The 21747-nt window shown below is 41.1% G+C and overlaps 1 protein-coding gene across 2 annotated transcripts in view; it reads left to right on the top strand.

Annotated features, from left to right (window-relative positions):
* LOC123828805 (nuclear autoantigen Sp-100-like) overlaps window positions 1–16965 on the top strand; it is a 32693-nt gene extending 15728 nt beyond the window's left edge. Inside the window, exons 6-12 of one of the 2 annotated variants that reach the window (XM_045854161.1) lie at window positions 2199–2282; window positions 4768–4821; window positions 5432–5524; window positions 7607–7660; window positions 13456–13561; window positions 15615–15757; window positions 16916–16965. In XM_045854161.1, coding sequence (XP_045710117.1) covers window positions 2199–2282; window positions 4768–4821; window positions 5432–5524; window positions 7607–7660; window positions 13456–13544 — 374 coding nt within the window. In that variant the 3' untranslated portion in view covers window positions 13545–13561; window positions 15615–15757; window positions 16916–16965. Of the gene's footprint in view, window positions 1–2198; window positions 2283–4767; window positions 4822–5431; window positions 5525–7606; window positions 7661–13455; window positions 13562–15614; window positions 15758–16915 lie in introns of those variants that run through there. The other variant, XM_045854170.1, reaches the window with a different exon arrangement.
* The last annotated feature ends 4782 nt before the right edge of the window (window positions 16966–21747 follow it).

Raw genomic sequence — 21747 nt, 5'->3', positions numbered from 1 at the left:
GTTTCTAACTTAGGTCACACTAGCAACAGATTGGAGAGTGGGAGCAAGGGGGAAGCTTGGTTTTTCCCATTCACTGTCTTGGGCAACAGTTCTGACAGCAGCAGCAACTCTGATGACTCTGCCTTCCAGCAGGCAGGCAAACATGATCCCCTTTCTAGCTCCCAGGCAGCCTTGGCACATGATCTCACCTTTGATTCCCTCCCATAGCTTCCTATTCACTATTCTTGGGTTGGAATTCTCAGCTCTTCCATTGGCTGTATGACTGATCATCTGGATTAAATTCCTTCTGCTCTAAAAGCTTAGAGAAGTTTCTATTTTCTGGTTGGACCCTGAGTGATAAAGAAAGCAAAGAAAATATCTATGAATCATACATGGTCTTAGTACAGCTCCACCTGATAATGGACTCTCAGAGTGCCTCTCTGGAACAGAAGACATAAATGTGCTGGGTACAGGTACAATCAGTGACAACAATGCATTTAGCAACCCAACAAGGGATTGAAAAATATGCCCAAGTGTTTGAGCCAGTAGGTAATACTGAGTGGCTGAGTATAATGAGTGTGGAGGGGAACTGGCAGGTGGAGGGACCCTACATTGTGAGTAAGGGCACAGGGAGCCTGCAGTGATGACTGGAATGCTAGGCAGGAAGAAATTACAAAGAAAGACAAAGTTGACATAGACGAGGGCTTTATGGGTCAAAAAATAATGAAGAGACAGAAAGAAAATAGGAGAAAGTAGGAAACATAGCTGAGAAAGGATAAACTAAAAAATCGGGTGGCGCCAGCAGGGCCAGGTCTAAGGTGACGGGGGAAGACCCTGGGACACAAGTAAGGAGGAGCTCACCCTGAGGACCGCTTGTGTCCTGGGCACCTTCTTTGCTTTACCCAAGACCCTGTTGCCCCTGGTAGGCAATGATAAAAATGTAAAGAAATAGTATAAGGAGACAAAGATACAGAGGGAAATGAGTATCAATAAATAAAAAATGGGGAGGGAGACACAAAGAAAACTGTGTTGAAGTGAGTAAAGGACAATGAATGGAGAACTGGCAGAGAGAGGACCAAGCATTGTCTGATAGGAGGAGACAGTCACCACAAAGAGGGCACAGTGGGCTGCTCCTCTCACCACTTAGAAGGTGAGGTGTCCACAGTGACCAGAGTGGCCCTGGAACCCTATCAGATGAAAATAGGCTTCTACTTTGAAAAGTAGAAACAAAAGTGAAAAAGTAAATAAATAAAACCCAGTGGCATTACAGGGAGAAGGTCTTAATTGTAGTGAGGGTGCTCACTTCCTTTGGGGAGACAAACAAAATTCTTCATTTTTGTAATTAGGTTCAGGAGCAGAGCTACCCCACCATGGAAACTGAATAAATTCTTGCTCTGTAGATCTTGTGGATATAATGAAGGAAAAGTCATTTTTTAATTCAGGAGATGAATGGGAAGCCCAAGCAAAGACTGACTGTAACCAGGCATCTAATGTAATAGGCAAGGTTGACTGAAAGAATGTGTGATGTGAATCATGGTAGCAGGTCGGGGTCTGGGACACGTCATATGGCCTATGGAGGCTGTCCTGGTGGCCTGAGTTAGAGGTAGGAAAGTGAGAGGATCAGTACCTTATGCAGTGAGTTCAACAGAAAAATATCCCTTGTGATTGGAAAAGCATAAAAAACAAAAATGGTAAATTTAAGTGTTGATGTCAGATTTTCTGTGTTCAAGGCAATAATTCAGAGAGCCAAGATATTCATGAAAGGAGATTAAAACAAACACAGGAAGAGAAGAGAATGTATAAAGAGATACCATCACCAGAAACAAAAATAGTAAAAATAGGCCAAACCAAGAGGAAAGTGAAGAATTAAGATAGGAATGAAAGAAAGAGATAGAATGGGGGTGGAAGTAATAGAGAGCAAAGGTAAGAGGTAGAATGAGGGTGGGGATCGGATGTAGAGTGAGGATGGAAGTAGGAGACGGGGTGACTGTGGGGTAAGCATTGCTGCAGAATGGGCACAGCTGTCCTCTGTGCCTGAATGTCACCACCTTCTGTGTAGGACCTGGAGCAACCTGCAGGCCACACATGTTAGGGCACAAACCAGGGGAACCTCTTGACTTAGCTTCTAGGTCTTCCTTGTGCTCTTGTCAGGAGGTTTCCTATCAGTGGGCTCCTTGGCACCTCCCTGAAAGTCTAAGGGGTTTTTGTCCTCTGTGCAGTGACCAGCAGTGCTGACTCTGCAGAATGTGGAAACAGAAAAGAGCCTCCCAAAGGTTCCACCTCAGCACTGAATAAAAAACCAGGTGAGGAGGTGGGAGCTCAAGGCTTGGGCTGCAGGACCTGAATTAAGAGCAACTCTTTCCAGGGGCATCTGTTCTGAGCTCATGCTGCACTATGGATCCAGTTTATCTTGGAATCTCATTCTCTGCATTCATTTCAGTATTTTACTTAACCTTTTGGGAATGTGCAAGTTAATAAGAATTAATTATGTTTACATTTTTTTGAAAATGGGGCCTATTAATTTATGGGTCCTATTAATCAACCTATGCATCTATCTATTGATTATATAGTAGAAATAAGCCAGCAAAGTAATGAATGTGTTTGAAAACTGAGTCTATGACTATAAAGCGCTGGTTGGATTTTTACAGTGGTTTCCATAGAGAAAAGAAAGCTAAGTATTTCTTTACTGGAAGGTCATATTGTCATCGGGTCACAAAACTTTGAATAGTGTCAAGGGCCAATTCCTTCAGTTATCTAGTGTGAGAGGAAACAGATAAGGAATTTTGAAACCCAAAGTATGGTTTTTGACAGAGCTCTTCAGCAGGTTAGGAACATATAGTGACTTTTCAAAGGACCTTTGCAAATAGTGTCTTACTTTTTCCTTTACAGCAACCCTGAGGGGTAAGCAGTATGGACAGTGTCAATTTTGTTTCTAGATGAGCAAACACAATCACATAAATATTTCAAGGACTTCCACAAAGTCTCATGGAGAAAAAGGGGAAGACAAGACTAGCATGCCAGATGCTGTGTTGTTTCCTTTGTAAAACTGGAGCTCAAAACAGTTACCAAAATATGGTTTCCTCAATTCTTTGTGCAGCATGAGTAATTGTAAGATTTGTGGCTCTTTAGTGCACAAATCAGAGATTCGTTTCCCCTTCCTACTTCCTCAGAGGATATTGCAAACCTGTCTATTGCTAATGTGTTTACTAAGTCAAGATTTTAAAAGCAAATAAAAATGTTACCAGCTCTTGACGTTACAACAGAACAATATTGCAAGTAATACTTTTGTTCTGATATCTCACTATATCTATCAATGTATAATGGAAGTTTGCTTCAGTTTTTTAGGGAGTATGCTTTCTGACTTGTGTCTCAGTGTAGGCAACTGCACTGAAAGATGGTCCCAACATAGGTCTATGGCTCAGACACAAGAGAAGATTATTTCTCAGCCTTGCAAATGATTCAAGGGGCACTACGGTGTATAGGAGTCTCTCTACCTTCAACAAAAGATATCCAAGGCCTCCTCACAAAGAAACAGCCAATGAATACATTGTGAAATGACAATAGAAGGGGTAGGAGGAGGAAGAGAGAGAAGTGTAGGAAGGTCAGGTTCAAACAAAGCAATGAATTGTCTCTGCTCTGGGAACAGGGAAAGGAACATCAATACCTACAAGGCAGGTGACCTAGGAGAGCAGTTCAGGTGGCCTATGCAAAGGCCATGATATACATGGGTTTTCAAAATATTTCCAAGTTTATTAGGGAATTTCCTGCTGAATTGGTTCCTTAGTCACACACTGAGACACTTAGCGAATCCTATTCCTCTGTGCAGATATCAATAACCTGGACTCCTTAGAAATGAGCAAAGGAGGAAAGACCAACAAGTCACCTGTTCATGACTCTAAAATGCAACAGATAAGATGTATTACTGGACATCAAAATCCAGAGTCTAAATCCAGAGCTCTATTTTCTAAACAAACCTCACTCTGACATTCTCCATATGCATTGATTCAATGACTTCTAGAGCATCACTTTGAGCATTTAATGTCTTCAACCCTATTGGAATATGAAAGAGGGAAAAGGGGCATTATGAACTGTTGTTCAACTGGATGAGCCCAGTCAATTGATATTATAACAACATAGCAATAACATACTCCACTGGCAAATGGCAGTCTTTTATACTACACACTGACTACATACTGTCATATTAATTATTGCTAAATAGTTGAAAAATATACTTCATCTCTACCAACATGTTTTATATTCTACAGAGAGTAGTGAGCATAGTATTTCATAATTTCTTAGCAATATTCTCATTAGTGCAAAACTTGGAAAGTCTTCATAGAATCATTGGTGCTGCTATTTAGGTACTGATGGAAAAAGTGGCTCAGACCAACTACCTCTCAAGCCCAAATGATACTTAAACTATTGGCTTACATTTTGATTTTTCACAGTGCTATTCTGAATATAGATTCACTTTGTTTTCACAAATACCTTAACAGGGAGATAGGGTAACTAGGTTATTTCAGTATTACAGATGAGGAAACTGGAGATGAGGAAACTGGAGGTAATGTTTCAAGGTCATTTACAAATTCACATATAGAAGTAAAGGGGAGAGCCTGGCAGGACCCAGTATTAGGACTGTGGGCACCAGAACTGGGTTCAGCTCAAGGAAAGAGGAAAATGCTAATTTCAAAATTGAGATTACCACAAACCCTATCTGCTGTGTGAGTTATCACACATTATGTAAGACTGTTGCTAAGAAATAACTGTTTTCTTCCTCTTACTTTATAGGGTCTTTGAACTTGAGAAAGCCATCTACATCTGGAAACAAACCTACCAAAAGAGGTAAGAGCAAATAACAGCTTTTCATGGTTGTAAATAAACAGTGTTTTCTGCAAAAATTCCTTCTAATTCTTTGCTATATCTTTTATAGTAAAGTACAAATTTGTTTTAATTTAAGATAGTTCATTTTAACTTTTATGTTATTTAAACTAGAAAGATATCAATGTCCTGAACAAAGTAGAATTTAAGGGGAGGGGTGGGGCTCTATTTCAGAAAGTCATTCTAGGGAGAAGTCAAGTGACAGGTCTGCCTCCTTCAATGCCAAATTTGTAAGACCACCTTGGGAGAGAAGCACAGCTAATGATGAACACAATTATAGGCATAAACACAAATCCATGAAGCTACATGGAAAGGAAGAAAGAGAGTGCAGTGCAGAATGCAGAGGGCCAAGAGAATGCAGAGGAGTCCAGTGAGAGAGAAATATCTCCACCCCAGGCCCAGGGGACAGGGATGATAAAGTTCTGACCTACAGGTCACGTGAATACAAAAAGACACATCATGGGGGGGACTGAGGGAGGGACAAGCTAGCCCTGGGTTTTCAGAGCTTCCCAACTTTTTCCTGAGTTCCTTGTCACACACTGAGACCTGCAAGGAACATTTGCTCCTTCTGCAGTGAGAAGTCCTGGAGGGTCTTCGGGGTTCAGTGCACAGGAGAAGCGCCCAGAAGCCGGGAGCTCTGCAGTGAGAAGTGGTGCTGACCAGCAGGGTAAGGGTCACCATGGCTGGGCTCCAGGACAGCAGGAGCCTGAGGTCAGGGCTCCTGTTCCTCTGAGCACACCTCACATGCGGGAGCCCAGTCCTGCCTTGTTCTCATGTGGCCACTGTGAAGACTGCAAAGGACACAATTAACTAGCAAACAAAATAGTCTCAGACTCATAGATACAGAGGGAAAAATGACAGGTGTCAGATGGGAGGGGGTAAAGGGGCTGGGTGAAAGAAGGGTTTAAGCAGAAAAAAAAAAAAAGAAAGAAAAGAAAAGAAAAGAAAAAACTCATACACAGACAAATAAAACAGTATGGCGATTACCAGATGGAAGTAGGGTGGGGACATGTAGAAGAGAATAAAGGAGGATGAATGGGGATGGGAGGACACATGGCTTGGGGCTGGTGAATGCACAACACGATGTACACGTGATGTATTATAGCATCATGCACCTGAAACTTACATAATTTCATTAACCAATGTCACCCCAACCAATTCAATAACAAATGAAAGTAAATAAAACTGCAAAGAAAGAAATCACTTAAGTTCAGGCTTAACAAGATGGCTCTGGCAGGACAGCAGTGCCTCCTTACTGACTACATGCTCAGAGACATCATCCCCCAAGTTCTGGACCACATAGAGATGTTCACGCACTCAGCACCTGATCTGTCCAGGACAGGGACAGCTGGACAGTCAGGTATTGCTCAATTTTGTCACAAGCCTGTTCAAGAGTCAACAGACTCTTAGTTATTTTGTTTAGTTATGGACACAAGGAAAAGTTTTTGGTTATGACTATTAAGTTCCCTTTATAGCTTTTGACAGATGACCCCCAACATGACATTGGCCTATCTAGTGATGTTTGAACATGGCTTTGCCTAAAAGGACATCTATTTATGTTTACAACAACCTCAAAGTTTGGCCAGATAACAGTTGCTCCCCCATTTCACTGTTGGGGAGCCATCAGTTTCCTCTCTGTATCTATGATGTTCTCAGACTCTTTACAGAATCACAGGGAGAGTTACCTTTATTCAAAACCTCTGAAGCCACAAGTAAAATAATAATGTTTTACTATTTTAGAAATGCACTGTGATTTATATCCTTTATGTGTCAAAAGACCTCAACAGTGCCAGGGGCAAAATCTTATTCTCAAATATATTAATATTTCTTCAATAACTTGTGTGAAGTCACACCAAGTGTGATAAGTTAGAGATGCTACATGGACTCATGGCAGCTAAGGTCAGCTTCCCTGCCAAGTGACTTAGCTGAAAACCTGGGAAAAACTGATGGTTTTCAAGACTTCTTTGATTCTGCATATGGGATAAAGCATTGTGAGACTTTGCTTCATTTTATAGCAATCTCATTGCTTTAGATGAGAAGAGACAGAAATGATCATCACCACATCTTTAAGTTCCAAATCCTTCAACAATGTGAAGAGTCATAAGATTTACCACTCCTTCAGTTATAGAATATTGGCTGTGTTTTCCTTTGCTTCCAAATGCTGTGGACATTGAAAAGCATTCCATTTAAGCAATAGGCATTGGGAAGAAACCTAAGAGCAAAGATAACTAGTAGCTTTCTTTGTTACAAAAGCTCTGTTCAAGTATTCCTGTTTTTTTCCCTTTAAATAAAAAATAGTAATTTGTTGGGATTTTAGATGACACACAATAAATATTATGTGTTTGGAGCACTGCTGACTGGTATAAAAGGTCAATGGCACAAGTGCGGCACAAGTGCATTTGTCTGCAATAAAAGCATACCTGGGCGACACCAATATACTGCATAGGCCTGCTCTTTGGGGACCTGGCTGAGGGGGCACCGACACCTCGTAAAAACATTAAGACCAGGACAGGATGGAATACCTGTTGCAATCTCTGCATAAGCTGAAGTACAGAAGCATTTAAGGTATATTTCCAAGTCATGTTGAGAAATTAAACAAGACCCAGGGCCCATTCCAGACACTTATTTCTCAAGAAATCAGACAACTTTATACTCGTATACTCAGGTCTTCTGCAGCATGAACCATCCTAAGACCTGGAACTTTTATTTTTTCATGTTTGTTTTCTCACCACCATCTGTTATTTTCTAGGTTTCATGGATCTTGGAAACAACTCTGCTGCACAAACACCCAAGAAAAAAAGAAGTAAGAGTGAATAAAACTTTCCTTACTTTTAATGTGAGAAATTCACTTTAAACACCAGAGTTTCATCATTGTTATTATTTGCAATATTGTATTAGGCGGAATGATGTCTCCTCAAAGATGTCTATGCCCTAATCCCTGGAACCTGTAATCTGTTATCTCACATGGCAAGTAGACTTGACAGATGTGATTAAAATAGGGACCTTGAAATGGGGCAGATTTGCCTGGATTACCTGGGTGATGCCAATATACTCAATAGCCCTTAAAAAATGGAGAGCCTTTCTTGGCTGTGGAGAGAGGAAGAAGTGACTATGGGGGAACAGTCAGAGTGCTGCAATACCTCTGGCTCTGCAGACGGAGGAGGGACTAGGGAATGTGGGGGACCTTAAGAAGCAGGAAAAATCAAGGAAGCAGATTACACCCTACACCCTCCAGAAAGCAATGAAGGTCTGCTAAAAACTGGATTTTATCCCAGTGAGTCATTGCCAGAATTTCTTATTGACATTAATTGGAAGATGATAAGTTTGTGTTGTTTTAATCCATTATTTGTAGTAAATTGTTATGACAGAAAATATAGAAATAATACAGACTTTGGCTCTTGTAAGTGCCTTTATGGCTATAAAACAATCCTAAAAGTCTGTCCGTGTCTGTGCAGTGAGCAGTGCCTAGAAGAATTTAAGTAAAAAGATTTTTAAAAGCCTAGATGGCCTTGAGGAATTTGTTCTTAGAAATGTGGTTGCTGAGGACCTGGAGAGGACTCAGAAGGAGAGAAAAATGTGGGAAAGAAAACCTGTGCTGTCTCAGAGAAATTGTAAATCATCCCTGAACAGCACAAATAGGGAGGTTATTGGTGTGACTGGTGAGGGTCAGAAGGAAGTAAAAAACATGTGTTTGGGAACTGGAAGAAGATCCTTATTATAAAATGACTGAAAGCATAGGGAAACCCTGTTCTGCAGATATGTGGAAAGCAGAACTTTGTAGAGATTTCTAGGTGATAAGGATGCAGCAGTTTTCTTTTTGCTGCTTACAATAAAATGTGAGAGGAAAGAGATAAACTAAGGGGAGAACTGTTTTTTAAAAAAACAAAGGAATCAGGACTTGATGACTTGGGTTCTTCTTAGCTTACTCAGGTTGCAAAAGATGCCAAAGCTGAAATTCACTGTCAGGTAAGTGTGCTCTGCAGAACGACCAAGAATGTGACTTAATGACTATTTGGTGGAACCTCAGAAGTAAGGAAAAGTCAGAGTATTCAGTCACAGAAAAATTCTGTGATGAGACTGTGTGTGTGATTTACAGATCCTCTCAGCCATCTCAGCAGAAGCCAAAAATTGGTATGTGATTATGTAGGGAGGATCCGTGCAGGAGCCTTTGTTAATGGAGCAAATCCTCATGACATATATGGCTGACCTATTCAGTTCTTGAGAATTTTATACCAACAGAAACAGAGCTGTCCATGTGCAATCCCCAGAATCTGCAATCTGGTTCTCTTTTTTTACTTTATTTTTATTGTTGACACTATTACAGATGTCCCCATTTCCTGCCCTTAGCCACTGCCACCCAGCGCCCATCCTCCCTCCCTCTGGCCTTCACCACACTGTTGTGTGTGTCTATGTGTTATGCATATGTGTTCCTTAGGTAATCCCTTCCCCTTCTTTCACCCAGTCCCCTACCCTCCCTCCCCTCTGACAGCCATCAGATTGGTATCTGATATCCAGTTCAAGCTCTTTAATTTTTGCACATGACATTAAGTAAGGTCTTTGGGGGGATGGCATATAGATATTCCATTGTCCCTGTACCATTTACTGAAGATTATCCTTTTACATTGAATCAATTGCTTTGACATTTTGGCTTATGGCCAAAAGTCATTTGCCCATCCAAGTAGGATGTATTTCTCTACTTCTTTTTCTGTTCTATTTTCCAATGTGTCTATCTTTAGGTCAATATTCTATTTTCTGGATTACTACAGCTTTATGATAAGTCCTAAAATTATATACTAAGACCTATAATTTTGTTTCTCTTTTTCAAAATGGTTTTAGCTATATTAGGCCCTGTGTATTTGGAAGCTTCTTCTTTTTCCTTTAGTTTAGCCACTTTGAAGATCACATCATTGCCCAAGGTGCCTGCTGAATGCAGCCACCTAGACATGCTCTAGGCCATCCAAAGGAGAAATGGGGAAGAGCAAAATATACTTTCCTTCAGAGATCTGCCCCTTTTGTGAGAAGCTTTCCTAGACTTCCCCACCTCCCACATCTCACTCATCAAATCTGAAACAGGTGGTCCTGCCAGCTATTAGTGAAGTTATGGACTACGGTATTTTGTCTGGACTATGACATCTCCAAGAAGACACATGTCCTCTTAGTAAATTAGGAATTAAAAATGACAGCTGGAATACAATATGAAGAATTGACTCTTTCAGCTCTTAAAAATCTGTTGAAAGTTCCTTTGGAATCTAATTGTGTGATCCATATTTATAAATGTTTTCTGTCTCTTTCAAAGTATGCACATTGGAACTATTTTGGTGATCTGGCTCCTCCCCATATACATTCTCTTCCTGAAGCACAACTTGGTTGTTTAAATCCCCTGGATGCACAGGAAATTGGGGATGGGGGTTGTACGCATTCCATCCTGTCATATAGGGATGTATTACATGCCCTGACTTGACTGTGTATTTGACAATTCCTCCTTGTTCTGTTTTTGTACTAGAAATACTTTGAGGCTATTCATGACTGTTATTACTTAGGTGGATTTCTTCTTTTATAATTACAGAGTGTTCCTGTATATCGTACTAAATGCTTTTTACTTTCAAATCTTTACACAGGGTGCTAATATTGTCACATTAACTTTTATGTTTTATGTTTTTTTACTGCCTTTTTCATTAAGTCCCACTATGCAGTTTATGTTATGCCTCATAATGACACTCTGCCTCTTGCAAACTTCTCTGATAAATCTGGTCTTTTAATATGATTTTATTATTATTAGATTCCTGATATATGTGGACTTATGTATTCTATATTCTTGTTAACCATTTCTGTTGGGTGTTTTTATGTTTTTTTTTCCTCATCCTGATTGATTGAGATAGAATTCCATATTCCACCATTTGTCTCTTCTGGTTTGGAAATTGGAGATAAAATTTCTCCCATCTCTCCAACTATGCCCTAATCTCAAAAGATGTCAAGGATCTCAGCATGAATATTCTCAAACTGAACCTTTAATCTCCATGATCTCCACATTTCTGCAAAATAATTCATCATTTTATACACTTATCATTGTTTCTTTCCTTTGGCTTTACTTTGTGTCTAGTGGAATTAATACCTACTTATTGTAGTAGGCTGTCTATGTGGCAAACCTGCCAGTGTTGTACATGGAAAGTTGCCTTTGATTTGAAAAATTTTAAATAGAAAGATGTCTTCAGTATGCCAATATGGCTACTGGTTGTCTTTCAGGATCTATTGCATGGGTGATGATTTCTTTTTTGTAGTTTAACTGTCATTTTTTGCTTAATAGCTTCTTTTTTTGCCAAAATCTTATTTTCCAACTATCAAGTTGTGAAAATTTTAGGACCACTAAAAACTTGAAATATTGTACCATAAACATCAAAATACTGTCCCATCAATGCAAAATTAACATTCACTATTCTGGCTTTATCACATTTCTGTCCATCTATCCATGTCCCTATCCATCCACTAACCACCCTCAGGTTTGAAACATTTCAATCAGTACATTTCTCTCCAATCCCTTCAGCATGCAGAGTATTAACTAGACTGCAATATTTGTTTGCAGTGCTTTTCTTTGTCTCTGGACATAAAGTTTATCATTTATAATAAGATGCACAAATACTAAGAGCTATGATTAAAGTATTCTCTGGTAAAGTCCAATCTTTATGAAGATACAGAACATGACCATCACCCTGGAACATAAGGAGCTCTCCCCTGGGGAGAGGAGGGACAATGGACTATCCTAAAATATCTCAGGGGTGAGGTGATCTCTATTTTATATTGATCAGGTAACAACATTAACATTAGCTTGCAACACAGTTTCTTAATCAAAATTCCTTGAAAAGATACCCTGAGGAAACTGGAAATGCCACAGAAAATTGCCTCCCAATAAGCTCACCCCCACATAGCAGAGTCTGGCAGTGTCCCCAGGAGGTCACCACTCCACCAGCCACTCTGATTAATATCACCACCAAGGGGGGCTGAGCCCCAATCCATTCATTTGTTTCCTGCAGCATTTACCAAGTTTCTTCTACTGCAAGTGCTTTAGGATCCTGTGATCACTCCTATGGTGCAAGTCACCATGTTTGCATGACAGAGACAAGTGAACACAGTGCCCTCAAAGGGAAGTATTCACCACTGTCGAGGTCTGTGAGGATGTGTATATACATCAGCTAGGAGGTGGGGGGACAGGCATGTCCTCTAGTCTGGGCCACTGGCCAGCTATAGGTCTTATGTTGTTGCTTCTGTTCACTGTTTCTAGTTTTTAATGGGGCAGGAGGGGGCAAGGTTACTACCTAAGAACCATCTCTCCAATCTGCCTCTTATGTCCATGACACCAGGCAGGTCACATTTGTTCTTTTCACAACCCTCCACCAAATGACTAAGAATCTATGTGGGGCACATTGCCCAGAGACATTCTGCATGGGATTTCAGATGCTGGCACCAGCCCCTGTTTCCTTGGATCAGATGCTGAGTGGCAGACTCAGCATCCCTGTGGTGAAAGACCTGGACCAGGTGGTTTCATTCTCTAAGGAGGACTCAGGGAGCTCGGAATGACAGATATCATTAAGGTCTCCCTACCTCCCCTACCTTCCTAGATGTTTCTTCCTCAGGGGCCTGGATCTTTGCTCTTCCTTCACTGTTATGAAACCTGTGTGTACTATTCCACTGGATCCAGCTTTATTGTTCTTTCCATAATCTCCTGCTGTCACTCAGATTTTTCATCTAGAAGGGTCACACATAAAATGGAAAAGGCATTTCAAAAAAAAAAAACATGAAAGAAATTAAACCTGAATCATCTGGGCACTCCAAGGAGTCCACCTTCCAGGCTGGTTGGGGAAAGTATGAGGCATCAATGCCAGCAAGGGTCAGAGCAGAATCTGGACTTTCCACAGTTGGTCCCTGTAACACCATTAATCCCCACATTCACTTTTGTCCTGATCACAATGCAAGAAGAAGCTGATCCCTTTCTGCCTTCTTTGGGGACAGCTGCCTTCAGGGACCAAGGAGCCTTCACAGAGAAGTGTGTGGACAAGGGAAGACAAGGTCATCTAAGTCTATGGACTTAGATGATCAGAGCATTGGTTGTAGCTTTTGATAAACGACACACCATTCACAGACTACAACTAGTCTAACCACCCATGCAATTTATAGATTGCCTAGAGATTCCTGACTTCCCCTTTCACACAGGAAGGTGCAGGTACAGTCTGGGACTTTGCCTCCAATGACCTAACTACAGGGAAACAGCACAGTCACAGAGCTCCCTTCTACCAGAACAGCAGTGTCACTGTCACATAAGAATCAGGGGGCTGACTGCATGGGGAGCTGAGACAGGTGTCCTGATGCCTGGTGTCTCTGCTAAAGTGTTCTTAGTGTGGGGGGTGTGAGAGGTGAAATCAAGGCAAAGGTTGTGTGGGTATGTATGAAAAAAATGCCACTGAAAGAAAGGCTTGGAAACTCTGAAGATGTGTGGAATACAGTTTGCTTAGTACCCCTATGACTTTGTAGAAACAATAACTACATGGTAGGAAGTTCTCTCTGTGCAATTATGAAATGAGACAGAATAAAAATCTTCTCTTTCAGGGTCAAGACAGCAGCCAGATGCGCCTGTGAATTTTCGTGCTGAAATACTTCGTGTGGCCTGTGGGGGTGATGAGGGGGCTGTTAATTAAGAGAAAATTGGAACGAGGTAGGTTTCCAGGTTACTTTAATTTGCAACCCCTCTGTGAAGGAATCACATGAAATAATGGAATGACCCACGTGAATTCTGTCATTCAAGAATTGAGTCCCCACTGTGGCTTGAAAAGAAAAAAAAGGATCCCTAAGATGATATTTTTTACACTGTAAGCAGTGCTGCATATCAAGTGCTCACTCCCCCATGTGCAAGTGCCCATGAGGATGCCCAAAGAAACAAAGAGAAGTACAGGAATGTCTGTCTCAGGGTTCAAAATACTGCATTTTCTACTTTGAATCAGATGTAACAGGGAAGAGGCCCTCAGCCTCCACGTTCACATTCTGTATCCCATCTGGGTAATCACCACCAGGACAGGGTATTGGATGTAGTGAGGAGATCACAGAGTTTAGAGTCAGGAAACCTGATCCCAGCCTCAGCCCTGCTGAGAGTGACAGTGTGAAGACTGGGACCTTCCTGAGCCTGAAACTTCCCATCTAAGAAATGAATAATAATTACAAACATGCCTCCTACTCTGACTTTGAGAGTTCTTTTATATATGAATATAAAGTATTTTGTGATTTTAATATTATAAAGCTTAAAGCTTTTTGTCTATATGATGAACTTCATATCAGATTACTAAGATTTTATCTATTTATTTTTACAGAGAAGGGAAGGGAAGGAGAAAGAGAGAGAGAGAAACATCAATGTGTGGTTGCCTCTCATGTGTCCCCTACTGGGAACCTGGCCTGGAACCCAGGCATGTGCCCTGACTGGGAATAGAACCAACAACCCTTTGGTTCACAGGCCCGTGCTCAAACCACTGAGCTACACCAACCAGGGCTCAGATTATTTTTAATATGGCTATGAGAACACTAATATGAGTAAATGCTTTATCATAATTAATTTTAAACAACCTCCCAGAGATATAACTCACATATGTATAATTCACCATTTACAGTGTAGATTTCACTGATTTTTTTTATTTTGTTCATTCACAAGATTATAAAACCATCATCACAATCTAATTTTAGAACATTTTGTCCCCACCAAAGGAAACCCGATGCCTCTCAGCTGTCAGGGCCCATTCCCACCCAGCCCATCGCCCACCCTAAGCACTGATTAATCTATGTTCTGACCTATAAATTGGCCTATGTAAGCATTTTATCTCAATTGACTCACATAACATCTGCCTTTCTGTCACTGGTTCCTTCACTTAGCATGAAGTTTTCAAGGTTCACACATACAGTGCCATGTCTTATAAGTCATTCTTTTTATTGTCCTATGTGAGCCATCATATGGATTTGAAATATTGCATTTAGTCTTCAGTTAGGGTTTTCTCATTCTTTGGCTATCATGAACAATAATAACCCTTTTATGTAAAGTTATTTTGTGAGTATATTTTTAAGATACTTTTTAGTATATACCCTGCAGTGGAATTGCAGGATTACCTGGTAATTCTGTGTTTTTCTTATTGAGAAAAAGACAAACTATGTTTCAAAGTATTGCACCATTTTAATTCTCATCAGCAAAATCTGAGGGTTTCAATCTCTATGTATTCTCACCAACACTTGTTATTGTCTGTCTTTTTTCGTAGTGGCCACCCTAGTGCTTAGACTCTAGAATTTGATTGTGGTTTAATTTCCTTTTATCTAATGATAATGGCATTAAGTATATGACAATCTTTTACATATAAGTTAAATTTTCTACTGATTAATATCTCACAATTATTTTAGTATCAGCTACCCATGATTTCAAGGATGGAAAAATATCTGCTCAACAATGACAGTAAACTCAGAGAAAATTGTTGTAACACAGGACGTGGATGTTGCCTTAGTGCCATTGTGAGCTGCAGGGCCTCCACTTGAAATTTTAATTCAAAGCAGCAAATCTCCTTGGAGGGAACTTATAAGCTAGGATTCTAGGTTCTGAAGTATGGAAGGGGAGGCCAGATGCTCCTGCTATTGATCTTGAACCCAGATGGGTGACATCAGATCCAAAGAGGTGGGAGGCCAACCTCTGAGCACTGAGGACAAAGAGGGGTCAGCATCAATGTACCCTGGTCTTACAGGAGCCACAAGGAAGTGCATAAGAACTGAAGATGGAAACTGGTTCACCCCCAGGGAATTTGAAGTCAGAGGAGGCTTGGAAAAAGCAAGTAACTGGAAGACCAGCCTCACCTGCGGTGGAAAATCCCTAAAAAAGCTGATAAAGGTATTTCAGTAACAGGGGCAGAAGGTATGACTTCCTTTGCTGTCATCAAAGATGAGGTCAGTATTCAATACCCAGTATGTGCTAAGTTGTGGCTGGAGCCTTGAAGCCAAGACTTTATCCTTTTCACAGGAAGAGGTGCCCCACACTCACACCTCAGTACAAGGGAACCCATCCATTTGTCAAAGGCGCTCTGTCAGGGTGACTGCAGGGGCTTGGGAGAGGGAAAGGTCATTTCGGACCCAGGTGCTTACAAACAACTTTCAGCACTAAAAGAAAGAAGACTGTGTAGAGTCACACAACTGGGCAGAACACACTCCCTAGAAAGAGTGGTATAAAACCAGAACCACAGTTACCACGACTCCATGAGCTGAGGTAGATGGATTGTGTGTGACACAGCATAATCCATCAATTGGGGTTGTTTGCAGAGGGATTTAATGTCAGGTTAAAGAGTTCAAACTGGTAACATGGACAGTGCAGAACCACAGAGTCTCCTGAGCTATGAAATGACATATTTAAAACAGTATTTCAGACAATGCAGGAACTTGAACTGAATTCACTATCTTTCAGCCCAAGAAACATATAGTCAACCTTCAAGGCTCAGCTCCCATGTCACTCCTGTCTGAATGTTCCCTGACTGACCTGCCCTGGTCACCCCTTCCCTGGGTCCCCTGAACTCTCAAGTGAGGCCCTTCTCATACTGTCTTATTCTTATCCTTCCACCCATTCCCTTTGTTTCTCTAGAACCCTAGTAGGGTTTGTCCTTTATGTGCCCATCATTGTCCAGAGGGTGTGACACCCTGTAGCTGTGGGACACGTGCATTCAGTTAAATAGCCCTGGTGTGAGCAGGCAGGTCTGAGTGGCACTGGTGGGAATGGAGAGGGAGTGAGAGTTGCCTAAGAGATTGTGAAGGAAAACCTCTGAAAAGTTATTTTAAAATGCACAAAAGAAAAAAGAAGAATTTCTAAAGATGTATTTCTGGGTTCTGTGGATGAATCTAGAACAGGTGGGGGGAGGGAGATGGTTCCTCAGTTAGACACCTGGGCTTTGAGATGACAGTTGGACATTTGTGTAGAAATATTCATAAGGAGGTTGGAATGCCAGATTCACAAAACTTAAACACAGGCTAAGCATCAACTTGGGTCTTTTTTTTCTTTCAGGATAAACATATCCGTCCACCTCCCATTACACGTGAAAGCAAAAAAAATGGTGATTATTACTTTATATAGTTCTTATTCATAACTGATTTTATATGTACTGCATCATTTCTATGGTTTCTCAGTTGTATAATAATTTTGTTTCTTTTTCTCCTCTCCTGTACCTTTATTTATGTACCTGTGCATGTATGTATATAATGTATGTATGTATATATTTTGCATGCCTTCAGAGTTGCTCCATTGAACATTAGGTGGTATCCAAGGTTATCCTGAATTGTAAACCATTTCAGATGGGGATGATAAGGAGCCATAAAACCAGATCTAATAGCTGAGTGTTACCTATAGAGGCAGCTGCTGTAAAGTTGTTACAGTTGTAAAAGCAAACATGATTCTGGAATACATGAAAACCTTCCTTAATAAGGTCATAGGGTTATCTTCAAGTCAATCCCAGATTTTTCTGATAAAGGTTACTATTTTCTAACTTTAATGAAATTTAATGAAGAAGAAGTTTGCTCCCCATCATCCAGTTGAACCTGTCTGGTGGATCATCTATCTTGGGACACATATGAAACCGTGTACTACTTCATGAGATAGGAAGCTAAGAGCATATTTCTTCTCTGATTGCTTGTATACTCTTTCATCCTTCAATAAAACATACATACAGACAAACAAAATTCCTTCTGAAGCAGAAAATATTGTCACATTTTTCATGAGGATGGTGCTGTTGGGGAGGGACCCTTGGGGGATAGATGTAGCTTAAGTGAGAGACAGACCTGGAAAATTGTTTACTTTCATGCCCTCCTTTGGCTACACCTCAGGGTCTATGAAAACTGATTTCTCCTTCTGTGGATGAAGGCTATGGAGGCAACAAACACATATGTAATATGAATGCAGATCCAGGACAAAGTGGTAGTTTTTACAACAGTGGGTATGAATGAGAACTTGAGAAGCAGGGGAAGGTGCGAGGTGCCATTCTCACACACTACAGGTAGAAATGGCCCCCCAGGACATTCACAGAATTCTGCATTAGTTTACACAGAGCTGGCCACTGGGACTTCATCTAGCACTGGGAATGTGAGACCCAGGCCTTTACACTACCTGATGTTCTGCGTCTTTTAAACACTCAGACATTGGGACATTTCACCCACTGGGTTTAGTAAAGAGAAATTACTGTGGACCTAGTCAGTGAACTACTGTAAAGTTTCCATCATTCTCCATGTGCCTAGAGTTACTTTATCTGGATTACCTGAAGGAGCTAGCAACTTCCTACCCACAGGTTCTATCATTATATGTGGGTGCAACACTTTGTACCAACCAGGTTCAATTTTCCGTATATTTTGTGTCTTTTCATCAAAAACCAAAATGATGCAGATTGGCAGATCTCAGGATGCATTACTACCTTGGTGGATCGTCTGTATCTCCCACAACTTCTCTTGTTGATGGAGCCCCTGGTTCCTGAAAACTTCAGTGTGAATTTTGGCACCACACAACAGCTTCCTGTCATCAGATGAGGTCCACTCATACTTTCTGGTGACAGCTCCTGAGTGTTGTCAAGTAATCTGAAATAATCAGCCAGAAGAACCACTTATTATATACTAACATTTGCTAAAAAGATAACAAATGTTCTCTTTTCCTAAGTGAAACCATACTCATTTATTTACTCATTCAACATACAGCTACTGAGTGCATAGAAATGCCCAATGTCCCATAAATAATATTGAAATCATATCCCTGAGCTCAAGGATTGTTTCAAATTCAATTATCCACCATGTGACAATAACTATTGGGGATCAGGGACACTAGAGTACTCAAGAGACAGGCTGTGAGTTGACTATTTCTCAGGTCACTTATCAGAGGACCACACTAGTCTGTGACCTCTCTGCCCTGGGTGGGGATAAAAGCTGAGGCTGCCTGAAGGGAAGGAGGCCAAGTCATTCTACTGAAGGTACAGAAGCACTGCAAGTGTCGTGTGCAGAGCTCAGTTTCCTGTGAAAGGCCAGTCAGGTGCCATCTGGGGGATTTGGATGAAGGGAGAGGGGTGTGACCTTCTGGAAGAAGAATTGGAGTACAGAGGACCTAGGATTCATTTTATCATTAGGCTGGTGTCCTAGAAGAATTGTAGGAGCTGCTGGACTTCTCTGGGACATGTGCATGGTTCTCAGGACCCTCAAAAAGAGATGGCGATCCAGAGGGTCCTGTCATACTGCCACTAACCAAGAGTCTGTCAGGAGGAGAAGGCAACTGTTCCAGGAAGAGCACTCTCACTCCTGTTAATAACAAAGTTTCCCAGGATAGATATTACAGGCCAATTCAACAATGCCTTATAAGATTCCCATGCATTAATAACCACACTGTCTCAGGCTAAAGCTCAATTTAGGCTGTACTGGAATCACCTGAGGACCTTTGGAAAATAACATTGCTTTAATCCCACTCTACACAAAAGTTTGATTTCACCGTTCTACATTATCACTTGGACATTAGAATTGTTAAACAATCTTCAAATGATTTTCATACACAAGTTACTCATTCTACAATTTAAGGAGAATGCCAGTGCCTAAACTCTACCAAATCAATTGATCAGAATATCTGCCACTGGGACCAGGAAATTATTATTTCATATACTCTCCTCAGACAGTTCAAATGTATAGCTGGGCTAACAAAGAGCAAGCCAAAGAAATAAGAGCTGCTCTTGATTAAAATGTATGAGTGCAAGATTTTTAGGCAATTTTTACATTTATTATTTCCTTGTTCTTCTGAGAAGAGGGTCGCCACTTTCTGGAGAGGGTGATGGTAAGGTGAGAGTCCCTGCAGTGAGGAGAAGGAAACTGTCCCAGGGCTCCCATGGTGGAGCAGTCTCAGCCCCCACTGTGCATGTGATTCAGGATTCTCCCAGAACACTGAATGGCAGCTCTTGGCAAGATGTCATTTGGCACTTGCACTTTGTCCTATACGGATATAAAACAAATGACCAGACTCTTGATTCTGGGAAAACATTTCACCCAAAATCCCAGAACAAGATTCAAAATAATTCTTAGTGACTTTTCATCCTTTATTATTTTGTACATTCAGAAAAATAACATAGTTATGCTCCAAATTACTCTGCCTAATTATTTAAGGACATTTGTGATCTCTGTGTGTTGTTATTAGAGATATAATACAGATTTGAGAAACAGACCCCTCTTTTATGTGTTAAGCTTGAACCATTGTTTAGGGTCTCAGCGTCCCTGTTTGCAGTGGACCCTACAGGGACAATGGATTTAACAACAACAACAACAACAACAAAAGTTTATATTTTACTGTGAGAAGAAATGGGGATAGATTGGATTTGGGACACAAGCAAGAATAGGGACTCAGAATGGATTCTCAGGTTTGTGGTTGAAGGTGCATGTTTTATGAGATGGAAGCACCAGGAAAGAGCATGTAGTGGGTTGGGGAAAGAGAATACATTGTGTTTTGACTGGATAAGTTTGGGGTGTGATTTAGGGCCCAGGAGGAGATGCTGGTGAGCACAGGGATGTACACAAAGGCAGGAGGCAGGGTGGACATAGGGGCACTAGGGACATAGTGATGTAACTGCGGATTTGAGAGTGATTTAACCATCTGGGACCAACCAAATGGCCAAAAATGGTAACCTGGAGTATCCTTTCTAAATGTTGGATGAGAAAGACTGAAGGTAACATCATGCATCAGTTAGTCAAGGTAGTAACCCCAGAAGAAAGACAGCACAGACCATATGTGTTTGGAGAAAGCAGAAGGGTCTCAATAGAGAAAGGTGGATGCTATCATTCCTGCCTCCTGCTCTTCAACAGCCCACTTCCCTCCACCCAGCACTCATCAATGGGAGGGCCAGTCCCCAAGCCAACCTCATTTGTGTCACCTCAGATGGTCACAGGAGGGGAAGAATTTCTTCAACAAACAATGGGATATACAGGGTATTTCTACCTGGGAGAAAAGAACCTTCAAGCAATTCTCAAACTTCTTGATTCTCTCAGAAGGCAGAACCAGGAAAGCAACCACGAGCTTATACAGTTCCTAAAAGTTCATCTTCATCTATAAATGCTGGTTTTCAGTTTTTTAAGTGGGTTTTGCTTTAATCACCCCCTTCTTCACCCTTCTTTCGGGGGGATGGCAAGTAATAACATCTGTCACAGCACAGTTGGATGGACAGGTGTTATTAGTCACACCTACTCCCAAACTGTAAAAGGAGGTCAATGCCATACATGCAGGCCTTACTGAGATCACCCCCAGGAACCAAGTGGACAATGAGGGGCTGCAGAGTGTGGGGTGGCCCCCTGGTTTCCACGGGAGGTTGTGGCTGGCTTGTGTCAAAGATTCCCTGGCTCACAGGGAACTGAAACCTGATATTCCAGGATGGGCAGGATCAGTGCTGATCCCTTGACAAGGGAATTATTTATTAATAATAATGCACAGCTAAATTATTTAGCTGTAGGACCTTATCCAGGGAAATAGAGTGGGGAGAGGAATGTGCAGATAGGCTATCTGAGGCCATCTCAGTCTTACCAGATATCACAGCAGCACCTGACTTTGAGCTTTAATATTATTTCTCACACTATTTTCTTCATTAACAAAAAGCTCAGTCACAGGCCAGTTCATTCTCACAGGTACACACGCTTGGATAGAACACAGTGTATCTTCATATCTGCTGTGCAAATTTATTAGGTTTTAATGAATAACGGTCAAATTTTGGATGAAAATATTATCAAATTTTATCTTCTCCAAGTGAAATTGAATCTGGTCAAAAGACACGTATTGAGACTGGTAAGAAATCCAGGTTCAGTTGATTGTGCATGGGTTGGGAGAGAGCTCCCCACTCT

Source organism: Phyllostomus hastatus, unplaced genomic scaffold (genome assembly GCF_019186645.2).
Source record: "Phyllostomus hastatus isolate PE091 unplaced genomic scaffold, TTU_PhHast_1.1 phas_contig_137, whole genome shotgun sequence".
Taxonomy (NCBI): Eukaryota; Metazoa; Chordata; class Mammalia; order Chiroptera; family Phyllostomidae; genus Phyllostomus; species Phyllostomus hastatus.
This window is presented reverse-complemented; position numbering and strand designations above follow the sequence as displayed.